The sequence below is a fragment of the Nesoenas mayeri genome (genome assembly GCF_963082525.1).
Source record: "Nesoenas mayeri genome assembly, chromosome: 11".
NCBI classification, from domain to species: Eukaryota; Metazoa; Chordata; class Aves; order Columbiformes; family Columbidae; genus Nesoenas; species Nesoenas mayeri.
Window position 1 is genome coordinate 5,694,348 of NC_137563.1, and position 24,753 is coordinate 5,719,100.

A 24,753-nucleotide genomic window follows, 5' to 3' on the forward strand; every position below is an offset into this window, starting at 1 on the left:
CTCTTTCAGCTCTGTGTTTGAGGTAGAATTTGCTTTGTTCTGCACTATATTATATTGATGGTTTTTTCCACCACTGGATGACTTCATTTGCTCTGCTTCTTTGTAATGCCCATACCTCTGCCACAGCTGGCTTTAGGATGAGACCTTACTGGATAGGTCTCTCTTTTTCCCTAAATGTAACATTGTAATACAGAGGCAATTTAAACAACCATCATGAAACAATTTTGTGAGCCTTTCCTCCACCCATTTCCTACCTCAATTTTTTGGGAAGGGAGGTTGAGTCAGTTATTCATGGGGCAATTCCCCAAGCAGAATGAGCTGTCAGCTACATTCAGCAGCTCACTTTTCACCTCTGGTGCGGTGGGAAGGTGCCCAGGGTGATGACTAGCCTGACACACCCTGAGGCTGTATTTTTGGTATTCCCCAAGCAGCTGTCAGCCTGAGCTCTTAAATACCACCACAGCCAGAACTCTCCCGACAAACCACCGTGTTTACCATCTACCCTTTTATTTTGGGATTTTGTCCTGTTTTTTTTTTAATTTATTTTTTTTTTTTTATTGTCCTGGTGGGAACATGAACATCTAAGAGAAAGTCAATGGACCTTAGGCTTATCATTCACTCCTAATTTGCACATTGAGATCCCTGTTCCATCTCCTCTCTCCCATTCCCCAAATCTTTCCTGCTTTGATACACTGGAAAATGTACTGCTGTATTTTCTGCTCCATCATTTCCCTTGCCTTTTCTGCTCCTAAAGTTCAGTTTTGCAAGTGCTGGCAGGCTTGCAGGTGATCAGAAGCTGTGGAATCAGGTTTTTTTTTTCCTCCTCTGACTTGTGACAGTAGTGATGGGACAAAGACTTTTGCAGAAGAGTAGGGTGAGGTACCAGATTCTTCACAAGGACATTTGGCCAATGATGCCCTTAACTCTTGCTTGAGTAAAGACATTAGATCTGGGTCTTGATGCACTGATAGAGGCAGATGGGTCACTGCACCATGCCCAGGACGGCTGGTGATGGGCAGGGAGTAGGATGTCTAAGTACCAGATATAGAGGAACCACTCAAGCCTCCTGAAACTTCTGTCCAGAGAAGGACTCTGGGTCCCCCAAAGGATGTGTTTTCTCAGGCCAAGGAGAGGCCGGAGCACCCCTCGCCTCTTGCCCAGCACCAGTGCTTGCTGCTCACCCTCCCTCTGCCCTGGCACAGGCGATGGTGTGGGGTGCAAGGTGGTGGTGACCAGGGCCAGGGGGTCTCACCTGCCCCATGCCCCCTTAGCAAGGGTTGTACAGTGTTGGAATGTTGCAGCCAGTGAAAGACATACAGTTCAGTTAAAGACATACCCTTTCCCTTCTTGTCCCCTCGCTTCATCCCCCGCCATCCCTCCCTCCCTCTCTCACCCTTCCCTTCTCTTTTGTTTGTCTCCTTCCCTTGTTTTCACCCATTCACTGTCAGGAAGGGCCGCGTCCGAAGGGCCAGTTCAGCGCAGCGTGGCAGCGACAGAGACTGGCACCGCCGGCAGCTGCAACAGTGAGTGGATCTCGACCCCTGGGGCAGCTGGAAGCGGGGAAACTGGTGCTGCTTGAGCATGAATTGACACGTGGGGTTGAGCGGCTTCGGGAGTAGGTCGGGTCTAGTGTGTTTGGCAGCAAAGGGGCTCTCGTGTGATGGGAACTTCACATGTTTCTACTATGGCATCTCTCTGGGGCTTATCTGTACGGTGAGATGATCTGGATGAATGCAAAAGTCCTCCGTGTAATCTTTCTCCATGGATGTTCAGGCTGTGTCTGCACTAGTGGACAGTTGTGGGCTGTCCTCTGGCTCTGATGGCAGTGAGGGCAACATGGTTTATCTCTGTGCAGCTAAAACCACTCCATGCCTCCAAGCAGGGTGGCATTTGCACTGTTCATTGGGAACTGTCCCTAACTTGCGTTGTCCTCCCAACAGTTGTCTGGATGCAATCAAATTGGTGTGGACTAAAACTAGATCTTTTGAACAGCTGGACCATCACATGTCAGTCCTGATGTCTTTTGTTTGCTAGTCTAGACACAGCCTCCGTGTCTGACCAGTTGGGTGCTTGCAGCGGCAATTGTGTGGATGTCAACCACCATCACTGCTCCCTCCGTCCTTGCGTGGTGGGGCAGCAGTGAGAGGTGGGTGTGGGTTTGATGTTATGACAGTGCACAGGAGTTTGGTTTTGCCAAGGTGGTGGCTGATGGGACCCGTGTGAGGCCGCCAAGGGCTGGTGACACCTCTGTTCCTCCTGTCCTCCCTGCCACAGAAGGGAACCCTCATCCCGCTGTGCTCGCTGCATGCTGGAGTCTCTGTGAAGGGATGCTCAGCCCAGTGGGTTCCCAGCTGTCACAGCATCCCTGAAGCCACTGCCAGTGAGCTCTGAGGATACTGAGGGTCAGCTGAAGAAGCCTGTGAGAGGGGCAAACATCAAACTTGATTGTCCTCTGTGGTTTTGCTGCTGGCACACAAGGAAGTGCTTGATCCAGAAAGTTGGGGAGTCTTTAAGTCTGTTTTGGAAGTGGATCAAGCTAACCCACCCAATGTGCAGACCTGTCATGACCCTTCACAGGTTTAAGGCAGGAAAGTGATGGCTTCCACACTTTATTTCTCAATAGCTTCCCTGTGCCAGCAAGCCCCAAGAGATGGACATAAATATTTGCTAAGTAGTTGTGACTGGGACAAAGTACTGGGATCCAATTATCCAAACCCCGCTGTGACATTGCTAGGTGAGGTGTATGGTGGTGATGAAGGGCCAGCTGTCCCACCACCCAGCCTCCTCCCAGCATCACCTCCCTCCTCCTGCCTGGCAGTGATGGGGATTAAGCGAATGCCTACACGGGGTTAAGCAGCTGAGCAGATCTCACAGAGCCATCCCAGGGATCTGGGATCTGTGAGAGAGAGGGGCTCTGGCAAGTCCTGACTGTCCCCAGAATCACAGGGAGTGCGAGTTTAGCTATCACTGATTTTACAAGGGATATGTCAGCGGATAAGATGTGCCACCAAAAGGCGATTTTGTTACGTTTATGCCTTTCTGAGCCAAAATTGAATTGTGGGGTGTGGATGGGAATTTAGTTCTAAGCTCTGATGTAATTTTGTATCTTCAGCCCTGAAGGCAGTTTTTAAAAAATTATTTTCCCTTGTGCCCTGACACTATTTTTTTTTGCCTTTCAATCATGCCCTTATGACAGAACAAATACTGGAGTTGACCTTTGCAATGTGACACAATAATATGTGACTTCTTTATAGCTCTTTTCATCCAAAACGCTTGGCACACTATGAATCTGATCCTGCAACCACTTACCACTGGGCTTAGCACTCACTGCTCCAAGCAATCCCTGGGGAAGCCAGAGGAGCACTCACACACAGAAGCGCTATACCTGGTATTATTTGCCAGATCAGGCCCTAGAGAAATGTAGTGCATGTCTGTGAATAGCCACATTTTGGAGAGAAAATGCCTTGCCCTCTCATTTATTACTTTTATTCGCTGTCAGAGTGCCATGCCCAGCGTTAACATGACAGTATCCCCTTGGCTAAAATGTCATGGCAGGTAATGCTTGGGTCATATTTATAGCTATCATCTACAACCATGTTGCTTCTTTTTATTTTTTTTTTTCCCAGCATGCTAATTAATAAGCTCTCTTAGCTTATCCTACACCATTTGATCCTGCAGAAATTACAGCATTTTATCTTATTAGGAAGTAAGAATTAAAGAATTAAAACTACTCAGGGAAAAAATGAACATAGCCACTTTCCCTGTGCATCCCTTCTGAAACAACCTTGCACTGAGCCCTCAGAAAACCCAAGCTCAGCCCCCTTGGTTTGGCAGAGGATGGGAATCCCAGAGCAGAGAATGCTTGGGCTGAAAAACGCTTTCTGCTCTACTGTTCTTGTTCTGAAAGGGAGAGCCCAGTTAGGTGTGTGGAGGAGAGTCCAGCAGTGAGATCCCAGCCTTGGACTGGGCTGCAGGTCCCTTCCATGCTGCTCGTGTCCTCTGTCACCAAAGAAAATTCAGTTAGTTCTTCTGTGCCTCTGTTTCCTGTTGTTAAAAGGTGATCCTTGCCCATTTTCATAAAGGAGATTTACATGAAAAAAAGTTTACAAAGGGACAGAGTTATTATGGTGTTGGAAGACAGGTAAGTACTTTAGAAATTCACACAGAATCTGTGAGCTGAGACATTTGTGGTACTGCTTCAAGGAGAGTGAATTTTGAAAGTCCTCAGTAGCTGGAAAATGCAAAGAGAGAAGCAGGTAGGATCCTTGCACCCACCTCTGCTTTGTTTGTTCAGAATGAGCAGAACCAGGGGAGAGACCTGCTCCACCTTCTTGGTGATGGGAAGTGGTTAAATCCAGGGATGCAGACCCACTGGCCATCAGCAGGTCTCAACACGCTTCACCATTGTTTGCATCAGTAGAGCACTGCATCCTGCCTCTCAAAAAATAAATTCATTAGGGCTAGAGAGGACTGGAAGGGATTCCCTGGATCATCAAATTCAATCCTCTGTTGCATCAATCACATCAGATTTACCCTTTTCATAATCAAGCACCACTATTAAATGTGCTCCTAAGGGAAGACAGTCCCAGAATCTCATTGCTTTAACTTGTAGTTGCTTCTAATTTCCAGTCTCTGCTTAGTCATGGCCCGTTTGTTAAACAGCAGGTACTTGGCACAGAAGCAAGAAATTTAACACAGTTTTCTTAAAATAACCACCCAGAAATCCTATCCACTGAAAATGCTGAGATTGCAAACGGGAACGTGCAAGGTCATGTAATGATAACAGGGAGGGCCGAGCTCACACTTGCCTCTGCCTTGTAGTACAGACTTTTTCTCATCACCTGCCGTTAATCTTGTATGATCCAGTTGATGTACAAGCAAAAGTACTCACAGAACAAAGAAACTTCTTTGCTGTTCTTCTCAATAATATTCATTGTGTAACCTTCTGTCTCTTTTGCCGAGTATAACTAACCCTGAGCTAAACATTTGACTATTTTTCCCTTTCTTGGCAGGCTTTTCCATGCCATTTATTGCTTTACTGTGCAAGCCATTACCTGCACAGCATCTTTGAGAAGTCAATGAGTTTCACTGCCCCATTTTACAGGTTAGGAAACAAAGCACAGAGCTATCAGCCATATCAACCTGTAGACCTGCAAGGGCAACTTTCCTCCTCCAAAATGCCTCTGCTTCATTTGGTGCAGTCTTAGCCACCCCAAACCAAGCAATTGCTGCCGAGCTACAGGAAAGGGGCTGATGCAGGACTCTGCCTTGTGGCACACAGTGTATGTTGCATGCCGTGGAAATGATGGGTTACTCTAGACCCATGACTTGCTTGCTTTATGGTTTTGTCTGGTTAGTTAATCCAAGTGTGCAGTGAATGAGGGGGGGAAGAAATAGGTGAGTATAGGCAGAGATGCAAGACCTCTTGTGTTATCCATTGCAGCATCCATTAGTTGTGGTCCAGCCCCTGGAGGGCAATGGCACATGGAGCGATACAGGCTCAGATCAGGTCGCTGCTGTGCAGCATGATCATCGAGTGACTAAGGGGAGGAAGGCTCTCTTGATGGAAACAGGTTTGCAACTAGGACACCACAATCCCATGTTTGCTTATTTAACTTGGCAGGTATTCAAGTGAAACAGGCATGGAGGGGAGGTGTCAGAGCTCATCTCCGTACCAGCGTGTGGGATTTTGGCTTTCTATTTCAGTGCTGTTTGGAAAAGAAATGCACTCAGAACTGCCACCCCCCCCCCCCCCCCCCCCTTTCTTTTTAAGCACTATTTAAATGTCATAAGAATCATACAGTGCCCAAGTTAATGTTACCAACAAATTAAAATATTTTATTAGTCTATAATCTGAAAATCATTACTGTGGTTGCTATAAAAACCTGAAGGTCTCCAGAGGGAACAATGTCATCAAGTCTAAAATGTATGCAAATATATTCATTGCCATAAAGGTGCCAGGGGTCAGAGAGGCAGCCCCCAGCCCCAGGGCAACAGACTGTCAGCGTGGGAGGGAACAAAGTGCATCTCACAGCAGGGAGGGAGAAAGCGAATCTCACGGCTGGTTTTCCTGGAGTTTTGCAGGGTGAATGCCTGGGGCTGTGCCTGGCTGGTTCGGAAGGTTTCAGAGGAAAGCGTGGGTGCTGTTCCCGTGTATCTCCCTCATGGTGAGGGTAAGGAAGTGCTCCAGACAGCTCACCCTCATCATGGATGAGCCGCTCTGAACCTCTGGCTCCATCCTGCTAACACGGAGTGGGTGCCTGTTCCCCTTGGGCATCCACATCTCCCTGGTGCCTTTGTCCTCTGGGGATGTCTCTGGATGTGTCCCTCTGAATAAGTGATGCCTAACACAGGGCAGGCAGGAGGCAGCCACATCCAGGGCTGAGAAAGCAGCATATACCTGCTGCCCCAGGCGGCTGGCACCTGCAGAGGCCGGGTGACAAAGTGGTCCCTGCTTTGGCCAGGTGACACCAGGTACTGGTCCCTTGCTCTACACAGAACCAGTAGGATCCTGCCGGTCACTCTGGCTTGGGCAAGTGTCAAGTGGTTCAAAGATTAATTACCATTTAGCCAGATGTATTGCCATCTCTGCAGAAGGCTGCAGTGGAAAAGTCAGAAGTACTGGGATAATTTACCCTGGTATTACACAGCAGATTACCCTGTACTTACAAGGTCACCAGTTACCATGTAATTAGACCTCCAACGCAGGGAAGTCTGCAAGAGGTTTCCAAACCACTCTTCTTCCTGGTGTTAGAGAAGCAGAGGGATGGCAGCAAAGTGCAGACTGAAACCTCATTAGGTGCATTTAAAGCTGTTAAATATTTTAAAATTCAAGCTAGGGGAGGTGCAGTGAGAGGGCAGCAAGGCCACCTGTACCTGCCAGTGAGAGAGAGGGAAGGAAAAAAAAGCAGTTTGTCTAGGAAATTCATGGAAGACAAAACAGAAAGGAGGGCTTTGAGGGAGCTACGTGTGCCAGGGGGCTGGGGCTGAATGGCAGCAACGGCTGCTGCTTTTTAAGCTTCATCAGGGAGAGATTTGCCAGTGGGGAAGGAATCTGCTGAGCCACAGAGCCGCATAGCCAGTGGGTCCTGCCCAGTGGGATGGTGTCTGCGGGACCATGTGGGTTGTCCCAGTGGGGATGTCCTGGGGGTCAGGATGAGGGGTGGGCAGCAGGACACCCTACCCATGCCTGCTGCCTCCCCACCTCTTGCTCCAGATTGCCATCCTTCATTTTTCATGTGCACCCGAATCAAACGCCCACTCATGAAGCATTTTTGAAGAATGACAAATGCCTTTGATTATTAAGCACAAATTCCAGTAGCAGCTCATTGCACCTCTTGTGTGGCTGATAAAGCACCAAGTCAGTTCTGATCAATATACAGCCATATCGCTGTAAAGTGAGATTGTGCCAGCCCCAGGCCATGTTGCATTTTGTCTTTATAAACCCTGTCCTCTTTGAACCACGCACAGTTCTTTTTGGGGTAGCAGCTCCCCAGCAAGCTTGCGGTTTTCTGTGTGCCAATGAAACAAATGCTCATGTGAAACCATCCATGACCCAAGTCAAAGAGCACATCATTACTTTAAATACTTTTTTATTACACAGCCACATGTCCCTGACTCATCCCCACAAAGAGTATCCATAAGGTCAACAGCTTCTGGAGCAGTGCAGCAGAAACAAAGACAGTGTGAAGCAATTGATTGCTGAGGCTAGAAAGAGGTGTATGTAAATAGTTTGTCGAAAGAATGACCAGAGTGAAGAGATGTACTACCTGATGGCAAATATTTACAAAGTTGTGATTCTGAAAGTTAGAAAACCTTGAGAGAAGTACAAGTATATAGACATTAGCAGAGGGATAATGTGGTGAGGGTGAGGCTGGGGAAAGCAGGAAATTTCCATCATGTAGGCAAGATTTGCTTGTGATTTCCTGATGGAGGCAGTGGGTTGTCCACTGGGATGTTTGGATTGGCACCCATCAATACTTTAGCAAATCTTTTAGGGCCTTCACTGACAAAGGAATGAGGGCAAAATTAAATATAACAGGGATTTTTTCAGCTCTACTCTTTGGACTGTAAAACTGTTTCATACACAGAGTTGTGTCTTTGCCTGTGCATGCTACATACACATACCTAACGCTTTTGGACTAGAGCGGCTTATCCAGATGCAGCAAAACCAGCCAAGGCTTTAAGCCCAGCATTTGCAGTCACGTTTCTCCTTGAGGTAAATGCTCCAGCAATGACATAATTGAGGACTGTCCTGTCTGCTCAGCATATGTCTGCAGGGGTCATCCATCCTCTCAGACACTGCAGAACATTAGTGGTTTCTTTAGACTCACTTTCTCCTTCCGTTCTTCCTCTTGTGGCTAACCCTAATGGAGAGCTGGGGTCTAGAGACTCCTCTAGGAAAACTCACCTAGTTCGGAGAGCTGACCATCTATAAGCAGTCCTATATTATGGCAGAAAACAGTCAAATGTATGCTATTGAGTACTGCATTTGTGAAATGGTCTCAGTGAGGCTCACTGGGCTGGCTGCAGGAAGGGGAGCAGAAGACAACCAGAAATATCTTCAATGGCCACTTAGTGCTCGAGGGCTCTAATGGTATCTGGGAACCAGGTTCCTGTGTTTTGTGGGTTTGCTTATTTATTTATGCACCTGGCTAAATAAAGCAAGGAGGAAGAATTTTAACACAGCAGGGGGATTGGACTGGATGATCTTTTGAGGTCCCTTCCAATCCCTAACATTCTGTGATTCTGTGACTCCGGCAACTCTGTCCTAACCAAAGGCAGCTGAAAAACTTGATAAAGAATGGAGGAGACTTCAGTGCACAGAAATTCTCTGGTGAAAAAATGCTCAAGTAGAAGTGGATGAAATGCTTGTTTCTTCAATTTTTCAAGTTTAGCTTGTTTTCCAGCAGAATCCCACAGTCAAAGCTGTGCCTCATGTTCTGCATGTTCCACTGTTGCAGCTATTGCTGGTTTTAGTTCTGCCGCTTCCCAGGGCCGCTGCTGCTGCTCCCCCCATCACAGCCCTGCTCAGATGGGTGCAGTCACTCTTCTCCTGCTCCTGTCCTTCTTTGGCTGTTGTCACCATCTGCAGCCTCTCCTCTGTGTGCCACACCATCTTTTGACAGAGATGCTTCAGGCAGGCATGGGAATGGTATGTCCAGGACAACCTCCCCTACTCGATGTCTTGGGAAATTTATCCATTAGCATAATGTAATCCCTGTGTCTCTACAGTGGCCTCACTCACGTGGGGAGTTGTTGGGGTTTGCCTCTGCAGTGAAATGCAGCTCACCATTCTTCAGTGCCAGAGCTGGCACAGCTTTCCCACCAGCACTGATGAGTTTAATCACATCATTAGTAGGTGTGACACCGCAGCCTCCAATGATGAGCTCTTTATTTTAACACGGCTCGCAATGTGTTTGTCTGACGTGCCATCTGTGCCTGGATTGCCTTCATTAGGAGAGAAAGCGTATGCATCTTCTGAAGTTGTTCTATATTTCTGTGATGTTTTCCTGCTGAGAAACCACTGTTCAACTAGAGGGTGAGAGCTCGTACCTGAAGGAAAGCACCATCACCCAAAATGCTTAAACAGGCCAAACAAACCATTAGCAAATGCACCACTGGGAACCGTCCTCAACTGGCCTACAGGAAAGTGGCTAGAAGGAATGATCCACTTAGTTTTATTGCCGAAAGTTTTTAATCTTGGTAAAACTCTAAAGTTTTTTGGAAAGCAAGGAGCAGATTTCTATTTTTAAAAAACTTTCAACTTTTGTACTTTTTTTTTTTTTCAACTCCATACCATGACTGTGCATAAAAATCTCTGGGTTTTTTGCCCAGTTTTGGGATTCAACAGATATCATTAACACTTGCATGCGCATATCTGAGCATCTAACTTTCCCCCTTAAAAACTCTGTGCTCAGCTATATAATTCTATAGATGATACTTGGACAACCAACAGGCAGCATGCTCACGGTGTTTCAGTGCTACTTAACAACACTCACAAATGACAAACCAGGCAAGAGCTGCCAGATCATTGTCCAGTTGCATATAAAGAAAGGGATGGCTTCTATAGGGAGTTCCCATGCCTTGTGTTGTATTAAATTTGTCTGTATGCTGCCAAGCCTATGCTCAGTGAATCTGACATTAACAAGAAATAGATTTTCAGACAATCTAGCCTAATGAATTTTGAATATTATTATGATTAATGTCAAGGCAGTTGAACTGATTATCCCGCATCCAGAAGTTAAGTAATGGAGCCTTATCTAAATCATGTGTAGTCGTCAGTCAGGAATGGCTCTGGCTGCAGACAAAGACGGAGCATTATCGGTTACCCAGAGGGGAGTCACTGTCAGGACAGCAAGAGAGGGACGATGGAAAGGGAGATTATGAGCTAACAATCTGAAAGCATTTTAGCATAGAGGGATTGCACATGCAAGTGCTTTATTGGTCCTATTTCCTAAGCTGCATTTCTCAGGCCATTTTGAGACTTTGCTTTTGTATCACCAGGTTAAGATTTATTTGGCAAATCTTCCTACTTCCCAAAGCCAGAAACCGAACTGATTTTCATTCTCTCTGTTGCCAAAAGAGTAGAATCCTGAAGGACACATTTCTTGCCTTTACCTGATTAGCTTTTGAGCTATCAAACACTTGTAATATTACCAGCTCACTGCAAAATGATAATGCAGATCAGTCATGGACAATTTCTGTTGGTACTTGCAGTCTTTGCAGACTACAGATCTCCTTTGAAGTTGGAACCAGGTGTCAGCAGAGCTGTTTCATGGGTATTGCATGTCTCTGAGCAGACATGTCCTAAAAAAACCTGCTAGAACGAGGTTGTGATCTCACTGACCTCTTTACTAGGTGCTTTGCAAACTACAGTTCTTCTGCTCCCACATCTCCACAGCTGAATAAGGCATGCCTGGGGTTCCTCACATTTTAATGTCCCAGTGTTGGAAATGATGGCTTTTGGAGCATTTACTTATAGGAAAATGAGAAACTGGCTTTTGTTCCTCTGCAGGTTGGTTGTGCAGCCTTTTCCTAGTAGTGGGTGCTGCTGCTTTGAGGACTCAGAAGAAAAGGGGAAGGGTGAACTGTAGTAAGGAGTGCACCAAACAGATTATTGGCAAACATAATTAAAAATATATGTGCAATTACTCCTCTGTTTCCCTCTTCTCAACCATCCTCTGTGTTACCTCTAGCATTTTTAGATGGCAGATAATATAACTGAGGAGACTCTTGGGTACAGGTGGCTCTTAGAGCAGCAGTGATTTATCTCAGGCCGTTTTGAGGTAGCAGAATTTACCTCTAGCTACAGCCACCCCTCCATGTCTGCCCCCTCTCATTTGCATAAGTAATTGGCAGCTTGTTAATGGCTCATTAGGAATGCTGAAAACCGTGGGATTAAAACACACTCAGTGGAGCAGAGACCAGGGGAAGAGGGAGAAAGGCCACTGTCCCTGCTTGCAAATTACACTGCTTGATCCAACGCAATTCAGAATTACAGGTCATAAAGCAACTAGATTGTTAAATGAAGTAAGGAAAAACAATGTCAATGGCAGGCTTTATTTTTAGCCTCGTGTTTAAACACAGTATGTGCATCTGGGGGAAACAAATAGTCCCTTGCCAAACAGTCCTGCTGACAGCAGGAAGGTCTCACCCTCTTCTCAATTTCACATTAACCCTGCCTGGTCAGTCTTTCCTGCTCCTGAGCGAGTCCATCTGGCTCCTTATATGGCCTCATGACAGGAATATTTGGTTCCTTTACCCGTGCTCTCCCTGGGCAAGTCCAACCTCCTCCCCCCTGGCAGCAGGTGATCTGCATCTCCCCTGCTTTGGGTAAGGCTGGGACACCCAGCACAGCTGCATATGAGTAAGAGAAACAGCTGCAGGTTGCTTTGTGCGTTGTATAAACCTCCAAAACACCGCTCCTGTGATCCCTTGCAAATTGCTGTGGGATGTGTTCAGTCACTGACATGCAGGGGAGCCGGCAGCAAGCCCCATCCTGTGGTACTGCCCAAAGCTGCAATGGTGGAAAAGGTTGGGTACAGAGTCAGGATTAGGAGAGGATCAGATCTACTGTTCCAGAAGGTGAAGTAGACACGTGGGGAGTGCTACACAAGAAGTCAAGTGAGTCAAAATGTTAGGTGGAAGCTTTTTGTTGACTGTTTTTAACCTTAAGTTCAGCACTGGCTGTGACATCAGGGAAAGCAAAGGCACAAGACCTGAAGGCAAGGACAGTTTGCCTGGGAGTTTGCAGTGATGGCATTTGAATCACTTTGAAGAAGCTCAGCCTGGGGACTGGTATGGCCATAACACATGATGCCTTTTGGTCGGAACACACGGGGATTTTTTGAGGCCAAAGTAATTCTGGCAATGGTGCAATCTCAGATATAGCTAGCACTTTTCTTTCTGGATAAGATGAAAGGAAATTACAGCTAAAGTACTTGGGAATCACATCCAGTCACAACTTGCACTTAAATTCAGCTACCTCTGATGTAAACTACTTAGGTAGTCAAGAGCCTAGTAAGGTGACAGTTAAAACTATGAAGTGTGGGACAGCTAGTGTTCAGCAAAGCTCAGCTCTGTCTGGTATGTCAGAGTTAGTCTGTCTACTTTGCACATGTGCCCAGGAATCCGTCAGGACTCTCACAGGCAAAATACTGGAACATCTAATGGAGAAATGGATCTAGTGCTGAAGGCAAGGAAGGAGTATCTTCTACTGGGTCCCCAGCCATAATCACATACTGCCCTTTGCCTCATCCCTGAGAAACCACCTTCACATGCCCCAGCCTGGTGAGACAAACTTCAGCTCACAAAGGTGTGATCTACAGCAGTCCTGTTCGTTGATGGTTTGGGGTTTTTTTTGTTGTTTTGTTTTGTTTTGTTCCAAGAACTCAACTTGGCCAAACAGAGAAGCTTTTCCTGCTTCTTGCTTGCATTGCTTTCTTTTTTTGTCCTTGTGTCCTCTCAGTTGACCCAGCCACCTGTGTCTCTTATTCATACAAGGCTGTCCAGAGCTGCCGAATAACACATCCTGCCTGCAGCAGTAATTAATGTGTCCTGATGGGGACATACATCTGGCTGCTGGGGGGAGGTTCAGAGCTAAGTATCTTCCAGGGATCACCCAGCTCCTAGAGCTGAGGTCTAAAGGAGATACGTTCTGCTGCAGCCCAGCCTGGGATAACAGCCAGGTCCACAATTAAAGAAGATCCAAGGTCATCACTACCTACAGCATCAGGAACAGAGACAGCAATCAGAGCATGTGTGTCTTATCACTAGGTCAACTCGATGGAGCATTGAGTGGATTTTCCTGAAAAGAAACGGTGCCAAGGTCTCCAGTGCTGCTGTATGCATCTGCATAAACTCAAATGTTTCAGCTTCTTGTACAAAAGGGAAGTACAAATAATGTTGCACCATATGAAAACACCTATGGTGGTTCTTGTGACTTTCCCAATGCAGGAGCAGAGCATCCCTGAAGTGTGCCAGGAACAAGAAGAAAGTTGTCAAAGGACCTTGGAAAGCAAATGCCAAATGACCCAGGAAACCAAAACCACCAATTTATTTTTTTATTTTATTTCAAAATTGGGAAGGACACTGCACAAAAAGGAAAATAAAACACAGCCTTAGATTACGCTTGAGACCTAATCCCATTCTTAGCTGAGGTCCATAATGCAACCTTCAGCTGCAAGCATGGAGGGGGTGGCTCAGTAGCTCCACTCTGAATGTTACTTCGAGTTACAGCCCTACAGCTAGTTATGAGAGCTGGGAGGGGCAAAACAGAGCTGTCTACATACACTACCTTTGATGTGTTAGTATTCCCACCAGTCCAAAGTTCCCATGAGGGTTTTTCAGCTCTACTCTGGTTTTGATTTCCATGATATGTCTGTTAGTGGCCCAAACTGTGGATGTATTGCAGAGTCTTTGGTGAACACTGCTGCTCCACTACCTGCTGCTGTACTGTCAAAGTCATTGGGGATAACATGTCCTTTTTCCCTTCCTAATCAGCTGGCTGTCATTCAGAAAGATGGGACAAGGAGAATTTTTTTCCCTAGACGCCAGCTTTCCTTGGTAGTAGACAAATTTCGAGCCTTATAATAACACTTGTACATACCACTTCTATAGCTTTACATCGTCAAAGTGCTGTACTAGCATTAAGTAATTATCTCTCTCCCTAATGGCCATTAACGCTGGCCTTTCCCAAACCTCCCCCAGCTCCCCAGGGTTCATATCTAATACGGTAATAAGCCACTCAAAGGGAGTGGCTGGTTATCTTACAAGTCTATGGGCTTGGATGTGTAATGAGGCTTCAGGGCAGAGGACGGGTGCCCGGGAGTATCAGAAACATGTGGCTGTAGACCAGGTCATGCACTGGGGAGTATCCATTAGGAAGGGATGGAAATGAGCAGGTGATATTGTGATCTTGAAATGGAGACAGAAGAGGGAAAGTTTGGCTGCTCAGAGGATATGCACTGATTGTTCTATTTATCACCAGGATAGTACTGCAAACTGAAAGAGCAAAGCAGTGGGAATAACATGTCAGTGTGGGCATGGGGAGTTGATCTAGGGAGAGGAAGTTAGAGAGCTAAAAATGTCAAGCAAAGCTAGACAGCCATGGCAATGGGATAAAGAGGCCAGTCTGCAGGTCTACGAAGCATTAAAATAACAAGCAGAAAGGACGAGCTTGGCAGCATCATAGGATTTAAAGGGAGGAACAGAAGAGGATTTACTTGCCTTATTTCCTTGAAAGCAAATCCATCTTCCAGGTTGTGAAGTGTCTCCAGAATGTGAGGACATTTCACCCTTAGGGGCCTTTAGAAGACGAACCTGTGTGATAGCTGGGCTGCTGGGCTCCCCCATCCCTAGTTCCCAAGAGGAATGGAGGAAGATGGGGTGGGAAGATTACATGACTGTTTTAGAAAAGACCCAGATGTAGCATTCTCCTGGCAAGCATCAGTCATGCATCATCATTTATTTCTGAAACTTGTCAGGCCCAGCTCTGAGCAAACAGAGGCTTGCCTGAAACAAACTTTCAGCTTCTCTCTAAAGACATGACAAAAATTCATTCCAAAGACAAGTCATGAAAACTGGCTTTGCAAAAGAAAAAAAAAATAGCTTTTTTTTTTTTCCCCTCTTTTTAGCCCAATTTAATAGTGCAATTTTGCTTTTACGCTTTAAGCAACGGTTGGTCCTGTAAAAGTAGCATGGAGCCATGGGAATCACATGCAAGCCTACAGTGGTGTAACACAGATCACAGCCACTACATGTTATACAAAGGATTTCTGTCACCCTGGACACAGTCTGCATCCTATGGCATCAGTAGCACAATCCCTCTGTGCTCAGCTCTAAATCATTTTGCTTCATCAGCAAATAACAGGGTACAGCTGACTGCAGACCTGGAAGACTTGGCTTAGTGTTCACTTGCCATACAGCTTCAGAGCAGGGCCTTTCCCTGCCTTCCTGCGTCTGTTTTCTCATCTGTGAAATAGGAATTTTAATCTTAATCAGTTTGCAACGGAAGCAGTAAGGGATAGTCAAAGACGATGCTTTAAAATGTAATAGTCAGCCTTATGTGCTGGGCTAGACATCATAGTGGTTTTATAGTACAGTTTAATTGATGCCTGTTCTGCTTATAGCTAGCTAGTGAGTACAAGACTTAACATTTGCTTTCAAAAATGCGGTACCCTCTTTGAGATGCAAAGAATACCTCTGCAAAAGAATACCTACTTATCTATGGAGCCATATTTTGGGATCCACACATTTCTGGGCATTGCTTATGGTGTCCTCCCCTACCAAAAAAAATATATTACTGGATTAATTTATTACTGGATTAATTTTTAGTAAAATCTATGTCTCACATGACATACAGGGATGAGATGAATGCTTTGCCAGTCCCCAGACAGCACCATTTGAGCTAAGTCAAGACTGTGATATCACATCCTTGGGACAACTGTTGACCGTGTATGTCACTTGACTAACAGTTCTTTACCAGGATGTTTCTAGAGGAGACCAAAGACCTTGACTTTGTTTTAGAACTGATATGGGACTACTGACTTCTCTGTTCTACTTTCGGGTCCAGGTTCTCAAGTGGTGTAAATCAGGGCCCTCCCATTCACGCAATACTGCTGTAGTACTGTTTGTGTAAGCTGCGGACCTGGTTCATAGTTTTTAAACTGCCATAAGACCCATGCAAAAGGGAATTAAAAGTGTTGTCAATACATTGTACTACCTGTATTCTCAAATGATCCTGTAAGATTCAGGATATTACAAATGTAGAAAGCTTTGCAGTAAGTAATCATTTTGAGATTGCTGGAAAAGAGTTTGTGCTACTTAAAGGAAAACAAAATAAGAATTAGCACAAAACAGTTTTTGTAATGATCAAGTTTGATATATGTCCAGTTCTGTCAATAACATTTCCTTGGAACCCTTTGCAAGAAGGAAAAACAACTTGTAAAAGCTGGGAATGCAGGAAAGAGCTAAAATTGCAGCCAGGGTTTCAAAAAGAACAAAGAAAAGCATATTTCCATTTCCATTAGAGAAGAACATTCCTGGGAGTTCAGAGCAGCAAGCTGGGAACACACCAGCCAAGTAATCTCTAAATAGGAGGTGTAAAGCTGCAATGGGCTTTTTATCTTCATGCATCAAAGTTCTGAGTGCCTCTGCACTTAGGAAATATGTTCCTGAGACTTCTAAAACTCCTCTTTTTTTTGAGGGACAGTCTATTTCAGAGTTAGAAAAAGAGCTGGTCTGCAGACCTCTTGAATACCTCATTGCAAGTGCACGTCCAAGTCCAAATTCTGTCTGACTCTCACTCTCCTTGCAGAAAGTCTGCTAAGCATCATACCCATGTCACACCCTGTTCCAAGACACCTCCCCAGCATTGTCCCTCTGTCTGCCAAGCACTGCGGTCTCTTGACTGACCCTTCCCCACACCAGTTCTGCTTTAATCAGGCAAAGAAACCTCTGGCAGCTTGGAGGAGAGCTTTTATTTGTACCAGAAATGTTTTTATCCAAGAGAGCACAAGTAATCTGCTGGAAAACTAAATACCAGATACCTTCTCCCCTGGTCTGCCACAGGACCAGAGAGATTTCTGCCTGTTTGATTCGGTTGCAGTGCTACAAAGTTATTAGCACTTGCTTTTTTGGTGTCCATAATGAGACAAACAGTTTCCCAAGCAGCACCACAAAAGCATTCCTCAGACACTTTAACCTCAGGAGAAACAAGCGCTGAGGACTTGCAGACACACTGCTTCCAGCACCGGTTAGTGACTAGTCTTCTCAATTAGCCATTTCCCTGCAGATGGTGCTGCTTCTGTAGAAGGACAGAACAGATAAAAACTTACTCTGCTTAGAGATACTTCTTCAGAAATCTCTAGTGGGTCTGAAGGTAAATCCACTCACTTTCAAACTGTTTGCATGTATCTACCTGCTGGATTAATGTGCCTTAGAGAACGATAGACACTGATTGAGAAAGTGCCTTTCCCTGGCTTGGCATACTCCAATGGGACTTTGCCCATGAGCTCTTCCATTTCCAGACTCTCCCAAGGGCTGGCTTTCCTGCCTCCAATAAATGTTGGGCATATCCCTGCCCATAAGAGCCTGTTCTTTACAAACAGACCGCCTATTTGCAGTGCAGTCCTGCAATCATTTACATATTCAAAACACTTTTAAAAAAGCCTGAAGCTTTGTTTTATGAGTGCAAAAATCTTTCATGCAATTAGGTGGTGGACAGATGCCTGTGCAGGGCTTTTAGAAAACCTTACCGGAGAGAACCAAACCTCATGCTGTAGTTCTGGTGAGTGCCTCAGTGCGCTGTGGCCCTGTAACACTCCATACTTTTGCTGAACAGTGTTTCTTGCTTGGCCTCCCGGTTCATCAAACTGTAGGGCTGACATATGCTCTTAGTATTTTATCATTTGATTTCTTTACAGTCCTATTTTGGGAGGAGAGGACATCATTTATCTTGGTGCATTTCATTCCCTATCCATCATGTTAACCAGGTGGGATCGGTGGGTAAGCCCATGGGCGGTCAGGGAGGCAGCAGCCAGCCTGGCTTTTTTTCACAGCTCCTTGTTGATGTAACTCATAGGGAAGCCCTGAGTTTGTCCACATCATGTCAGGGCTGACCCTTTCCTCAGTCTTGTCACTCATATTCCTTGTGCCTTTGCCCTCACCCAGGTTGGAGGACACACCATGCTGCCTATCCGCTGGATGCCTCCCGAGAGCATCATGTACAGAAAGTTCACAACAGAGAGTGACGTCTGGAGCTTCGGGGTGATCCTCTGGGAGATCTTCACGTACGGGAAGCAGCCCTGGTTTCAGCTCTCAAACACAGAGGTACAACAGTGCTGAGACACCTCAGCTGAAAACTGTAATTTTTACTCTCTCATTTTCAGATTTCTTACAGTTTGTACATAGATGTTCCCCCACTGGGCAGTCCCATTACTTCACCATGGGAGAAGTGTCATTATCTCATTTAAGAGCTGGGGAAGCTAAGACATGCAGGAACCAAAGGACTCTGCCAAAACCATGCACTGGCTCAGCCTCAGTCCCTCCTTCTTAGTTCCTGACATACCTCTATGGCAGCTACATCTGATAAACTCTTGGGGTGCTGCTAGAACTGGGGATACCCAAATTACTGCTGGGATCTAAGTTATTGTCATGCCCTGCATTTCCTCTGCTCTCTTTCTCCTCACTTTATAGCTGAGGCTCTTACTACAGCCTTCAATTTATGAGAGTTTGAAGCCTGTTATACAGCATGTGGCACAGTTGTGTGGCCTTATTTTTTTAGGGATATCTATTATATGGTTTGCCCCAGTTCATTGAGGGTGGAACCCAAAGAGCTGGTTTGTTCTTGCTATTTCTTTGAATAGAAAAAGTTGGAGCCATCAGTATAGGGATGTACTGTAAAAATGTTGAGGGAAGGCTGGCTGGGATTAGCAGTGTCAGAGCTGAGGTTTGAGGCACATCAGCAGAAATGCATTGGAAGATTTTTGCTCAGAATAGCAGGGGGTATTATAGAAGAGGAACAAGACATTGACATAGCAGTGTGTGGGAACCTTGCACATTTTTATCCTACTGTGTATCTAATGGATTTCAGAAATTTCACCTTTTGTAATGAGAAATGTGCATTTTCTGCTCTCTGGATACAGATCCCTTAATTAAGCAAGTTGCAGAGATGGCAAATCCAAGGTGTTGCTTTGCAGCTCTAATACTTGCCCATTCGTGTGCTCAATGGGGCCTGACTGTATATCCCAAAGTAGCACACGCAAACATTTTAGAGACACAAACAATGGAATCGACAGCGACAGAAGTTATTTGTCACACTACTTAATGAGCTGCTCTTGCATTTCCCTGGGAGGGTAAATACAAACACACACAAATGAGCACATGTAGCTTGTAGAGGGGTGATGGGCATGCTGGAATACAACAGCTCAGCTGTCCCTGTGCTTTCTGCCTCAGCTTACTTTGCAGGGCAGTAGGACTGTGAATAGTCACCCCTATCCTTGAGGGAAGAGGGCTGGCTAAAATCTGCACAGATACGACTGTATTGGCTTTTCTACCAGTCATGGAAAATTCTCATCCTTCCCTTTCTTATTGCTGTACCACTTCTTTCTGAGAGCTGAGGACTCCCACCCTAAACCACACTGTCCTGGCTGGAGGGAGCCACGTTATCTCTCATCGAGCTCGTTTTTCACCATTTGTTGTGATGGACAGAACATGAGTGGTTGCCGGGGACTGACGCCTCCAGCATCTCCTGGATGGTGAGGCATCAGAGCAAGTCTCAGCAGCAGCCTGGCCACATCTGCAGAGCTCTGGCAAAAGGCAGAATCAATGAGTCTGTGCCAGGCTCCAGCGCTGGACCTTGAGCCATCACCAGGGTGGCCAAGAAGTGCCATTGTTGGGTGTGGGCATCAGCAAGGCTGGATGCTCGCTCCTTTCTGTGGCATCCACGTGGCCTCATACCCCCAGAGCATTTTTAGCAGGTTTGTTCAAGGCTAGAAGAGAGATCTGGCCTGAGCAGAGGGATGAGGCAGGGCACCAGCTCATCTGAAAGCCTCAACCAGTCAACTTTAGCCTATGCCATTCCTTTGTCCTGGAGAGAAAGGGCCCAACACAGGGCTCCTGTGCATGTCCAGGATGTCCTGTCAGAAACCATAACTCGTGTCCTCCCACAGGTCACGGCTGCCAGCAGCTCTATGGTGTGCAGGCTGCTCTGCATGCTGTGTTTAACTCACCAGGCTTTCGGCAGGTCCTAATCTCTCCCCTCTGTATTTATATGCAAACAACAAAGCGATAAGTGTCCATTGAGCTGTGTGGCAAGCCCATTACTATTCATAAATGATAAAATCCAAACACCCCTTGCTGGGTGGCTTCCCTCACCACGCTGCTTGGGATCTGTGTTTATCTGCAGACCATGGCAGGTCACTCACAGCAATGCTGGGGCTCATCAGCTCTAACCAGGGAGGGAAGACGGTAATAGCAGCTCTCTGATAAATCATAACCCCCCTTCTCTTTGCATCCATTCCTCCAGTGAACAAAACACAAACAGACACTTAGGGCAGGCCTTTCCAATGGCATCCCTCTGAAGACTTTTATGCTGTCCAAGAGGTATTTCTCTCATTAGCAGCACCATCCTGACCCAGAACAGTGTTAGCACTGCATTTTTTTTCCTCCATCACAGTTCTGATTTGAGATGAAATATCATTCTTTCAGCTGCTTTTCTATGTCAAAAATGAGGCAAAGCTGCCCTTGGAGATGGAAGTAGAAAAAGATGCCCTGAACTCTCCCTTGTAGAATTCTCTTGGGCTTTGTGATGGAAAGGACTCTTGATTTTCAGTGAAGAAAAATAGTATTTCAGCTGTGTAAAATATTACTTTGGTTTGGGGAGTTTTGTCTTCTTCAGTTAGTAGGAAAACTGACATAAACTTCATTTCATTTGTTTGTGACCTTCTGTTTGGAGAGTGCATTGAGGTAGGTAGGTGTCAAATATTAAAGGTTTTTGGGAACTGCAAGACTGCAGATGAAGACTAAATTTTCAGTGTAAAATTATCTGTAATAGCACACAAACAGGTGAGCACTGAGGCCCTGCAGACCTCTTGGCTTCTCAGCACTCCCATTCACTAAATGGTACCACCTCAGCCAAGAACTAGCTGGGACAGGACAAGCTCCAGAAACTGCCCGACTGGTGTTCAATGTCTCCTTTCTTTCTTTCTTTCTGTCTTTCTTTCTTTCAGGTCATTGAGTGCATTACCCAAGGCCGAGTTTTGGAAAGGCCTAGAGTCTGCCCCAAGGAGGTTTACGACATCATGTTGGGCTGCTGGCAGAGAGAACCTCAGCAAAGGCTCAATATCAAGGAGATCTACAAAATCCTTCATGCTCTGGGCAAGGCCACACCAATCTACCTGGACATCCTTGGCTAGCAGTGGCCACTTGTCTGAAGTCCCTGCTCCTTCCTTCTGTCCTTCCTTCCCTCTCCCCCTCCCAAGTCCTTTGCCCCTCAGCTCCCAAGCAAACATCTTCATATAAACTCAAGTGCCTGCTACACATACAACACTGAAAAAAAAACAAAACAGAAAGGAAACCAACAAAAATCCTACAAAACAACAACCTGTAAGGCAGTTTGGCTTATATATATTTATAGATGTCTCTCTATATATAACTTCCACACCAATACAAAAAGAAGCTGCTGTTACAGAAAATTATAAGACTTTAAACAAAAAAGAAACAAAAGAGGGAGAAAAAAAGTACTTAAAAGATATATATATAATTAAAAAAAAAAAAAAAGAAAAGAAAAAAAAAAAAAGAAAGGAGAGGGTATCTTTCCCTGAGCAATGAAGCAGCGAATTGTAACCCTGCTGTGAGAATGGTTCGGGCTGCTGGGCAGGGCGCTAGACTGGCTGCAGCAGCGATGCCATCCTGGGTAGGAGTCCTGGGAGGAAAGCCTTGCCCTGGTTGTATGATATGCACTGAATGTGTGAAATCAATCCTCCTTTTTTGCCCCTGCTTCCCTCTCTCCTTCCAAACCCACAGATGATGGGCGCAAAGCCAGGGCAGTGCCCCTGGATGAACTCTCTTTTACCAGCCCTTTCCCTCCCTCTCAGTCCTCCCCCATCCCTCTCTGCCGTCCTGCCTTTTTCCTTCCTCCAGCATTTCAGGACAATTTTTCTAATTTGCTGATTCTTAAATGTATAGACTTAAGGCTTTCAAACACACAGTCAAAAGGATTGTGGCACCTACGGGTAAAACTCACACACTGGGAACCAGCTGTCCTCCTGCAGACCCCAAGCCGGCTGGACCCAGACCTCCCTCCTGCCCCGCGCCACAGCCGGGAGAGCAGCGGGACCGAAGCGGCTGCACGAGGGAGTCGAGAAGGGTCCTGGAGACCCATTCCTGAATCATCCTCAACCCATTTCAATGTGTGAGACAGGTGTGTCGCTCATCCAGGGTGCCCAGCGCAAGTGGCAACTTTGTGAGGAGCAACCCCCACTTGTCCCCATCCCTCCTTTTTCCTCTCACCCTTCACTCTTGCTAGCAGCCATGGGGTTGCTCCCCCTCCCTCGGCTGTCTGCACCCTGCCCACATTGGTCTCTGGTGTAAACCTTCAGCAGCCAGAGTTGGATCCCTGCTCCCCGCATTGGGGGAAGGCTGCAGCGTGCAGCCAGCTGGGCATGCCCATGGAGTCAGCACATTGCAGCGCTCTTCCTCCCCATTCTCTTCCCTTCCCTTTCCCTGCCCCATGCCTCAGTCATGAGCTAGTGGGGGGACAAGGAAGGGGACAAGGCCTCTGAGATGGCTGGGAACCTACCAACACCTGCCTACAGTCCCCCTTGCCATTCTCCTCACGTACCCATTCCCTGAAAGGATTGATGCATCTGCCTTTGAGCTGTTGTGAAATGCAGAGGCTGAAGAATAGCTCCACAGGCAGCCCTGGGAGGAGGGGGGGAAGGTGCCTTCAGGAGCAGACGGCTCAGCGGATGGCCGCAGCGGCCAGCCTTGCATCTCAATGAGGATAAAGGCCTGACAGGCAGTGACAGTGGGTGGTGGGGACAGCAAAGGAGGGACAGAAGTATCCTCCCTATAGCCCATCTCCCTCCAGCAGGAAATAATCCCGACCTGGGGAAAGACTGAGTCAGACACTGAATTCTGTCAGTCCAGACTAGGCTCAGAGCACAAAACCTTTCTAGTCTTTTTTTTTCTCCTATGGCTAATCAAGGATGAGGGGAAACTTCAGCATGGCAGCGGCTCTTAGGAGGCAGGGAGCAGGCGCCACAGGCATTGTCAAGGCAATTTTGAGAAAGCAACAACAATCGGTGCAAAAATAGCCTGCTCAGATGTGGCGATTGCCTGCAAGGGAATGCAGATGAGGGGAAGAAGAGATGGAGAAGGGATCTTGTATCCTTCCCTGTGGCCAGAGTAGTGTCTATGGCCACCAAGCAAGGTGAGATGAGTGACTCACTGAGACTTAGTTATGGCCAGCTACTGAAAAGAGAAGATTTTGCATCTTCTTCTCATGCTCCTTGTCTCTTGATAAACTCTACCTCCCACCCATGGCTCTGGCATGACCTGGTTTATGGTTTCAGATGGGACAGGGGACACTGCTACAGGGAGGTTTGTGGTGGCAGAAGTGGCCGTGGGTTTATTCTGTGCTTGTGTAAAGAGCAGTGTGAACTTGAGGTGAGAGATGATGGGTGGCAGTAACCCTGTGGGAGTAAGGATGTAACCTTCCTCTGCATGTTAGAGAGATTGGGGCTAGTGGGACAGACTCGTGCCAATGGAGGCTGGGTGGACAGCCACTGAACAGGCACCAGCAGCTCGCAGCATGGACACCAAAGATGGCATGGTCAGGGACAAGGGTGTGGACTGGCACCCCCTCAATAGCAGGATCTTGCTTCTTTGGGAGGGGACATCTAGGTTTCCTCATGAGCATACTTAGGTCCTCCTTTGGAAGTGGAAAAGATTGGTTGAAAGGTTGTTAGCCCTGGCCTGGCTCCTTCTGTACACAGGCTGCTTTGGCTAAAAGCACTGGAGATTCTGTAAAGGGCAGAACAAGTGATGGTTGTTAATGGCTCGGTGTCTCCAAAAGAAAACCCTTCCCTGGGACTGCCTGTCTCTTGCCTCAAATGGTTTCTCACTCTTGTGGCTCCCAGGCACAGCCCTGGATTGTGCAAGTCCACAGCTTTTTCCACCCCCCTCTCTGATTCTAATTTCTCTTTTGGACAATGTCACAGGCCTCTACACTAACAAATCACCTACAGACACTGTGTTCCCATGGTCAATGTGATTCTCCTGTCACCATTCTGCACAAGCAGCTACAACCTCCTTTCCTTCCTTCTTTCCTCCTTCCCTTCCTCCCCAGCACCACCACCATCTTCCTTTTGCCACTTCTTTGTATGGTCACAACAGCGAGGTGAGCTCAGGAGCTGGACATGTCACCAGGCCTTGGTGCTGCGTGGTTTGGAATAAGTGGTCTGTGAGAAGCAAGGAGATAGGTCCCCAGAAGATGTGAACTGGCTGCAACCAAGGTTCAGGCTGTCTGACTGCTTTACTGTTAACCACACCAAGTGCAGTGACTGCCTCAGAAAAAGGTCCTTTTGTCAAAGTTAATTGTGAACAATTGCTCAGAAGAGCAGGATGAGCTGCAGTTCCGTGGCGTGACATCTCCTTGGCTGCAGCTGCTGCTTTATGCCCCTTGGCCTGTTGGTGCTGGATGGAAGTTTGTTGCGGGGGGGAGGAAGAGGTTGTTTTGTGTTCGAA

General features: G+C 46.6%; 1 protein-coding gene across 3 annotated transcripts in view; it reads left to right on the top strand.

Moving 5' to 3' along the window:
* Positions 1-22,295, top strand: part of NTRK3 (neurotrophic receptor tyrosine kinase 3) — a gene marked incomplete at its 5' end in the record, with an annotated part of 209,275 nt that extends 186,980 nt beyond the window's left edge. For 2 of the 3 annotated variants that reach the window (XM_080351172.1, XM_080351174.1), the window contains 2 exons: positions 18,175-18,333; positions 21,234-22,295. In XM_080351172.1, coding sequence (XP_080207298.1) covers positions 18,175-18,333; positions 21,234-21,419 — 345 coding nt within the window. In that variant the 3' untranslated portion in view covers positions 21,420-22,295. Of the gene's footprint in view, positions 1-1,448; positions 1,524-18,174; positions 18,334-21,233 lie in introns of all 3 variants that reach the window. The other variant, XM_080351173.1, reaches the window with a different exon arrangement.
* Positions 22,296-24,753: the final 2,458 nt, after the last annotated feature.